This window comes from Podarcis melisellensis (assembly GCF_964234715.1).
Source record: "Podarcis melisellensis genome assembly, chromosome: 1".
Taxonomy (NCBI): Eukaryota; Metazoa; Chordata; class Lepidosauria; order Squamata; family Lacertidae; genus Podarcis; species Podarcis melisellensis.
The window spans coordinates 78333630-78342035 of record NC_138528.1 but is presented as its reverse complement, the minus strand read 5'-3'; the positions used below and the strand labels follow the sequence as shown (position 1 = coordinate 78342035).

At 43.7% G+C, this 8406-nt stretch overlaps 1 protein-coding gene across 1 annotated transcript; it reads right to left on the bottom strand.

The window, feature by feature from the left end:
• Positions 1–2428: 2428 nt before the first annotated feature.
• LOC309353348 (interferon-induced transmembrane protein 5-like) lies at positions 2429–6587 on the bottom strand. The gene is made up of 2 exons (XM_081882759.1): positions 5820–6587; positions 2429–3717 (listed from the first exon to the last, which is right to left on the bottom strand). Exons 1-2 carry the CDS (start codon positions 6138–6140, stop codon positions 3499–3501), a joined length of 540 nt encoding a protein of 179 aa, XP_081738885.1. The 5' UTR covers positions 6141–6587; the 3' UTR covers positions 2429–3498.
• Between the last annotated feature and the right edge of the window lie 1819 nt (positions 6588–8406).

Genomic DNA, 8406 nt, shown 5'->3' with positions numbered 1-8406 from the left:
AATCCAGCAGCAGAATTCTGCACCACTACAACCTCCAAAGGTTACCATCACATGGATCACTGTGGCAAAGCTAGCCCAGTCCAGGAACTGATATAACTGGAAATAGGGACTCCTAGCCACCTGGTCCTCCCGGGACAAAGCTGGATCCAGGAGCATCCCCAAGCGACGAACCTGCTCCTTCAGGGGGAATGCAACTTCATTCAGAACAGGCCAGCTCCCCATTTCCTAGACGCGGGAACTAATGGGAGCTTTACCAGTATGTATGCACAGGATTTCATCCTTAAATGGGGGGGTGAACTTCACTAACTAGTAGAAGCAAGTCCTGCACAAACCAAAAAATATTATCACCAATCTGAAAATCAGGAATAAGTGCTCCAATTAAAGGTAAAAAAAAGTGCTTCAGCAGAAATTCTGCCTGCTGAAAGATGTGTGTCTGTGCACTACCCAATTAGCTTTCTGTTTCGCTCAGTCAAGATGCTAATGAAAGAGTTCTATTAGTGGATGGCACATCCCATTGGTTTTCCAAAGCCACAGGCTGCAATATATAGCTGATAATAACAACACTGTTGTTGTCCCAGGGCTTTCAGCAGTGCTGGCAATTTCATGCCACCATCAAGCAAAAGCATGCTGAAAACATGGGAGTGCAATGTTAAAGCAAGGCCACAACGCAGTTAGCCACAAAGGCTTCAAAGTGCAGAATTTCACTGCTATTATCCTGGATTGAAATAACCTTGTTCTGTGGGAAACCTGCCACCCTGGCAGGCATAAGAGATAATGGCCAGGACAGACGACCGGAGTGTGACCAAAGATGAAAGCTGCCTTTTTATGCTAGGGAACTATTTTAGAACAAACAGCAGTACATGAACTTGACATGAGGAGAGAGAGGCAAAACTCTTAAATTACAGTTTTGCACTACACTGCAGTCCCTGTTCTTAAACGTAGCCAGGAATATAATGACAGGTCAGCCTTGGAGGAATGTGATCCAGGGGTTGTGAACCAATAGCCATTTAGCAGAACATCTTCCGAGAAATACAAAATGGCCAAGCAAGGCAGAAATATCCTGGCATGTGATGCTTTGGTTATTTTGTGCCTATATATCAATAGTACATCAGGAATGCAGATATATACAGGCACCTTTGTGATTATTTAATTGCATTTATCTTTACTTTTTCAGATGAGTTTTCGCACTGCTGTTACCCTGTATTTCATGTAAACCAAGAAAGATAACACGTGAATGTGTGAGACTGCTGGCATCCGTACCTGCCTGGTAAATTACCACAAGTCATTTCCTCGAAGGCCATGTTTGTGCCACTGTAATTGCTTCATTGTGAAAGTAGGTGCATTTATTTATCAGGGACTCTGATCAGCAAGAATAGCAAGGTGTGAGACGGTTGCCTGACAGCACATGCAAACAGCAAAGGAACGATTACATGCAAGTGTTTGCACTTTGCTATTGGGATCCAGGTTTGAGTATTAGCAGCAAACCGGTGTAAACCGACTCACGGAAATATGTGCAGATGTTGCATTTATGCCTTTACTGCAGGGGTGGGGGGACTTTTTCAGCTTGAGGGCCGCATTACTTTCCAGAGGCTGCATGCCAGTGTTGGACAGGGCCAGAGGCAAATGTGGGCAGAGCAAGGAACACAAATTTTCTTTCTGTACGGGGGGGGGGGGGTTAGTTTCCACAGGCATCTGCACACCTCTCTCAGTCATTTGTCCAGAGAAGCATGAAGCCCTATCAGAGAACAAGGACACATTCTAGCCAGGGACACTCTGGCTAGGAGCCAGAACCAGTGAGGATGAGTAGAGCCTGGGGAGAGCTTTGAGCCCTAAAGGGCCACCTGCAGCCCATAGACTTAAGGTTCCCCAACTCGGCATTCAAAATGAAAGCCAAAGTGAGAGGTCATGAACATCTCATTACATGAGGGTGAATGCTCACAGTTTTGGACTTGCACCAGTTTTGGACTTTCTACCAATAAAGCTGGCCAGGTGTAAAGCTATCTGAACCAGCACAGACCATGTCTGAATGTTTTCAAATGGTTTGGGGTGTTTCTTCAAGCACATGCCCATCTAAAACAAGCTATCTCTAGAGAAGTGAGACTCTTGGTCCATGATGCATTCTTGGTCCATGATGCATTCTTGGTCCATGATGCATTCTTGGTCCATGATGACCTCACTTTTAAATATAGATTTAAGTAGAAAGCCCATGCACATTTCCTTGGGAGGAAGCCCCACTGACCATAGGAGTGGATATGTGTATGATTGTACTTTGAGGATACTTGAAGCTTCTGCCAAACTCATTTCTGTCACTGTCTCCTGTGCCCTCTTCTCACCTTGGCCAAGTCAATTGGCATGTGTCTGTATTCCTCCCACTGTTCCATAAAATCTCATGCTTACATGTTTGTTTTGTGGCTGCAGCCTTCAAGGCTGTAGATATGGAGGAGTGTTTGCATAAATGAAGGGCCATTCTGAAAAGTTGCCCACAGGCATTGTGCTTCTGGACCTGAGTGAACCCATCAAAGCCTTGTGTTTGTTGTTAATATTAAAATGGGTGTCCAGTTCTTATTGCTGTGAAATACAGGTTGAAAACCCAGGTGACACAACCCATTTTGTTTCTATTAATACAGACTTGCACAACAGAATGGTAACTTGTAGAATTATTTAATTATGGTACTTAAATAGTAACAAGATAGACTGGAGTCAGGGAAGAAGAAAATGCAGCTTTAAAGAGAATGTTCTAAGGTTTCTACCTAAGGGAACATAAAAAGGTTCTAGGGTAATTATTATCCACCTGATTTGTTAATACAAGATAAAAGATGGTGACTTTAGGATCCTTCCTAATAGATTAAATATGTCTCTGTAGATAAGCCACCACATGTCTGAACATATACCAATCAGCAGTCACCATGGAAACTAATTATTTAATAACAGATTGAATAGCTGTCCACTAAAGAATAAATATCACATGTTTTGTATAATTTAACACATATGCCTCAACATACGTTCACTAATATTCGTACAAACCTCCTGCAGATAGAAACTACACTGAAAACACACAAACTAGCAAAAATAAAAGACAAATAATATGCATGGTGTAAATATAGTATGCAGTTTACACAAGTATATTTAATAGTTTTATCAGTATATCTTGGGCTATCTGCTTTCTGTATGGTTGTTGCATGTTTACCAAGTGTGTGAAAGCCCAGCAGAGAGGAAGATGAGAGACAGAGAGAACAAACACTGTGATGGGCAGCTCAGCCGTGAGTTTATGAAGAACGCCAAGGATTAATTTCTTCGTCTGCTGCAACCCCAAAGGGTGACCTGGGAGATGAGTTCCAAGGTACATTAATGCATCAGTATAATGCACCAGATGACCTGAATTACAGCTAACAGGTGTTTTGTAGTGCGTAGTGGTTGGGTTACACCAGTTGACAGTTTCAGTAAAGAGCCATATTAATGGTCAAAAATACATTTGCAGGAATGCTAGAGACCCTCAGCTCACTTCTTGTCATCATCATTAGGAAAGAGTCTGTAAGCCAAAAAGTCCATTGACTCCTGAGCCAGCTTGGAGAGGTGGAGGACGCCCGTGATCACCAGAGCAATGAGCATGAGTGGCAGCACCACATTCCACACTGTGGCAAGGACATTGTAGCACCTGGCTTTGGAGCCGTAGCGATGGGCAGCTTCCAGGTCACCGGACACCTTCTGATCCCGTGCCTTCAAGAAAGAAGGAAAAGGCACAGAGTATTAGTAAGGCTACACAGAAAGAAAGCAATGGGGAAGGGAAATCCCCTGTGTAGAGCAGAACAACACAACTGAGAAGGACAACACCCAAAACTGGAGTCACAATGTTAAAAGCAACTATGTCAAGACAGCTACGCATATCTGGGAGCTGGATTTGGTCAGTCTCTTTGCTCTACACAGTGCCTGTGGTATTGGGGTCAGTCCTCATTCTATTTCCCTGAAGTTCACAAAGCAAATTGGGTGGGTGATGGTTGGCACACGTGACACCATCCAGATGTAGGAATGGTTTACAGAAGCCCAAACAAGCTGGCATTGCCTTAAAGTGAGCACTTGTTGCTGCGTTCCATACACATCCGTTTAGTGCTAGAAGTCCCAAAGTGGCAGCATAAGATGCTCCATGCACTTATAGGCCAGTGGATGCTCAGTAGGCCAGTGGATGCACAAGCTGGAGCTTTCACAGGGACAGAAGTATGGCACATCCTCGTTCCAGCTCTCTAGAACCAGTGACCTATTTTACTTCTGCTATTCACTACATAACGTTGATTCCCAACCCACACCCATCTCTCCAGCCTGGCTTTCCAAACTCCTTTTCCAGGTCTAGAGAGATTCTGGTCACTTACATGTTACTGCTGTTTCTTTCCTGTTATGTTAAATGCAAACCTAATTCTTTGTAAGTCATTTTGGGTTGCCCTGGGCAAGACAAAATGACTAACAAATTTAATAAATACATAAATAATTTTTTACAATCATTACATCAATCACAAACCAAAGAGAGTGTACAGTAGCTTTCTTATCTCTGGATAAATCACTGAGTTAGCAGTAGTTCCGCATGCGGGAATGTGTTGAAATATTGGTTACAGTGCCTTTACAATAGCCTGTCCCAACTCTTAATCCCATTTCCTTTCTGCAGACTATTAATTACACAATTTAATGAACTATCAACAAATCAGCCTGAGCCAGTGGGAATGGAAGGAACGGCATGACACACCACAAATTGATCCTATACATTTTATTGTATTCTTGCCCCTGTGCGTCCTTTACAATCTTTGCTTCAATTCAGGATAGCTAACTTCTTTCTTTCTTTATTTTGCTGGTGCTACTCCTGCACCTTTAAATAACAGCCTAGTTCACAATATGCAGTAGCTAAGACTTTCTCCCCATTAATCTCCATACCAGGAAACATTTCCTTGAAATATTTTTGGGTGTCACATCTCTTAAAAGGCATAGCATTCTCCTGAACATATTACAAACAATAAGCTATAAAGCTATAAAGACTGGTGTACATAGAGATGGGGAGAATTTGGTTCCTTCCCAAATTTATTTTCTGCAGCTACATACTGGGAAATGTCATCTGCATAAAAATGAACTGTTTGAAGCATGTGCTCTATCAGGTATAACATTTAGTAGCCATCGAGAGATTCCTGAAGTCACATTTCTGCACCAAATGTAAATTTTTGTCTCTGTTATCCTGTATTTTGCTCTTTAAACTTTCATGAAAAACCACAGCTATCCAGGAATTCAACTCTCCTTCCAGCAGTTTCACATATGACCAGGTTATGGTGCAGTGAGTTTGTGGTATTTCCTTGATTACTAGATATTTCTACTTCAATTTCTACTTCTGTTTCCTTTGCCTTTTTAAAAGTGCTTCATAATCCGGAGAACAGAGGGAAATTGAAAAATTATTATACCGGAACCAATTGAAATGCATGCTACAATCCTCTGGGGAAAGCAGCGTTTTAAAACTTAAATTCAGGGTTGCAATCTGTCCTGTTGTTTTTAGAAGAGGAACTATGGAATGGAATTGCTGTGTGAAATAGTAAGAGACAGGCTCTGGAGTTTCACAGCACTCTTCATCATTATGCCTAGATATGTCCACTACCCCAAGATAGACTGAAATGCTTTCCTCCTTATCTCTAAGGTTCCATAGCAGATTCTGTGTAACTGATGCCACCAAATACCACAGCTACCCTCTGGGAATTGCTCTCAACCAGAATTCTCTGGAGGAGCCATTCCGGGCAAATATGTAGCCCCAGTGCAGGGCCCAAGAGATAAGAACCAGTGGAGAATCTTCCTACCTTGACAGAATAAGCAAGAGCGACAAAGCCAAGGCAACACAGGTTCATGTAGATGGTGTTGAATACGGACCAAATCATATAGTCGCGGGGGACCACCGGAGGCTTGACAGTGATGACCGTTGGAGAAGGTTCCTGCTTACGGGAAGACATGGGCAGGTAGTCTTCACGAGGATAAGAAGTGTCCATGGTTCCAGTTGGAGGAATCACACACAGTTTCCTTGGAGGAATCACACTGTTTCCTAGCAGTGGCAGCCTGTGAGCGGGGGAAGGCAGGGGCAGCCGTTTATATAGTGCCAAGCCAAGGCACAGATTCATCTCCATCTATATATAAAACAGGGAAATTGCAGCTCTGGTTTGACTGTGGTTATCAGAAATGCTTTGCCAGGACTGAGAGAACTGTTTGGTTTCCAAGCCTGCCCTCGCTCCCTTGGACAAGGAGTGCTTTTTATAACCCTGTGGTTGGTGTTGGCCCAACGCCGTCTCAGATTGCTCCAGCAATTCAGGCACTTGTCTTCAAAGGCAAGTACAGGACAGATACAAACTGGAGCACGACAAGGTGCTACTTACAGGGCAAGTGCTCTCATATGTGTGAGCTCATCAGGTAAGGGCAGACAGAGCTAACAAACCTTATCTTGTAGGGGTTTTTACCCCCATCCCTGCAGAAATGTCTCCTGCTTCTTTCCCTTCCAGTGTTTTCCCCTTGCACTTGTAGGTTACAATGTTTTAAAAGCCAGCTGACATACTCTGGTTTCTCTTTGTATAGATCGTATAAAACTTTCACCTTTTACTAAAGATTCATGAGTTTTCAACTACAGTAATTTTTTGAGGCCTTGCTTTGGCAGGGCTGAAAAACAACAAAGCAAAAAGCCAGCTGATGACTGCATTGTGTCTGGTTCAGCCCACCACCTCTGCATTTTACCATCTATATTAAACAGATGAGGACTGTTTAATGTAGATTGCAAAATGTAGAAATGGTGGGCTGAACCAGGAAGATGCAAAGTGTTTGTGCTATTGACTTACATTTTAAAAAAAAACAACCGCTAAAAGAAAGCACAGGGTGTTACAATTTGACCTCACAGGGGGCAGTGATGGCCGCCATCTTGGATGGCTTTAAAGCAGGATTGGACAAATTCATGGAGGAGAAGGCTACCAATGACTACCATTGATGATAACTATGATTTGCCTCCATGGTCAGAAGCAGTATGCTAGAAAACATGGTAGGGCAGAGTGTTCTTGCGCTCTGGTCCTACTTGAGGATTTCCCACAAGCATTTGGGTCAGAACTGTCAGAACAGGATGCTGGGCTGGCTGGGTCATTCGCTTGATCCATCATGCTCTTCTTACCTTCTTGTGAGTTCTAACTTTGACCTCATCTAGAATTGTGCTTGTCCTGTGCCTAGAAAACACAGGGTCCAAGAAATTTCCCACTTCTCCCATGCTTTCTAGGCTTTCTAGGCATGCCCTTGCCCCACTGCTGGAAATCCTGCTGTTGAGCAATAAAGGTAAAGGGACCCCTGACCATTAGGTCCAGTCATGGACGACTCTGGAGTTGCGGCGCTCATCTCACTTTATTGGCCAAGGGAGCCAGCATACAGCTTCTGGGGCATGTGGCCAGCATGACTAAGCCTCTTCTGGCGAACCAGAGCAGCGCACGGAAATGCTATTTACCTTCCTGCGGGAGCGGTACCTATTTATCTACTTGCACTTTGACATGCTTTCGAACTGCTAGGTTGGCACCAACCTCACTCCTGAGAAAACCTGATGGATGTTTGCTCTGATTCAGCCGTAAAGATTGGGATTCCCTGGGGGGAAGCGGTGAGGCAAGCTAGTCTGGCTGAACTCTTTGATCAAAGCTGTAGTGCATGAGGTACAGGTGTTTAACTTCTCCCCCGCATTACTTCCTGGAGTCAAATCACTTTCCTGAAGCTGCTATCAGCCCCTGGGAGGGTGAAGTGGGGAAAACAGCTACAACAGTTGAGCTGCACCTGTGTTTCCTTCCTGTGGGGATAACTTGAGCTTTGCGGGCAATTTAGAGGAAGGGCTTTGCATTAGAATATGAAGCCTTAAAGACATTCTCCTCCTACTGCCACTGTTAATAATAACATTAGAACAGTGTACCTGTTTTAGTTAAGGGATCTCCTGCATTGTAGTCAGTTTGGCTCTATATCACTCACATATGGCTGTTAGCACACCGCTGATGTTTGTACTTCTTCTTCTGCTGCTGCTGCTGCTAGTAGAACTTGAAATTTTTTTTGTAACTGTGGTAGCTATTGGTTTACCCAACAATAACATAACTGCAAGGGTTATCATACTATGTCATGGTGAATCTGACAGTGAAGTGTGCGCACCCCGAAAAAGAAAGGCAGAGAACTGCCCTGTGTTTCAGATCTCTATGGGCAATAGAACACGCTGGGATAGAAGAAATGCAAAGATGTATGGAAATGGACCAGGAGTCTCCATTACCTGTCTCTCTTTTCCCCAGCATCTCTCTCCCTCTCTGTGCACTAGAGAGATCTCAGTCCAGACACCAATATCACCCACCCTCCATAACAAGCAACCATGCTTATTGTTTAGGACTGTCACCTTAT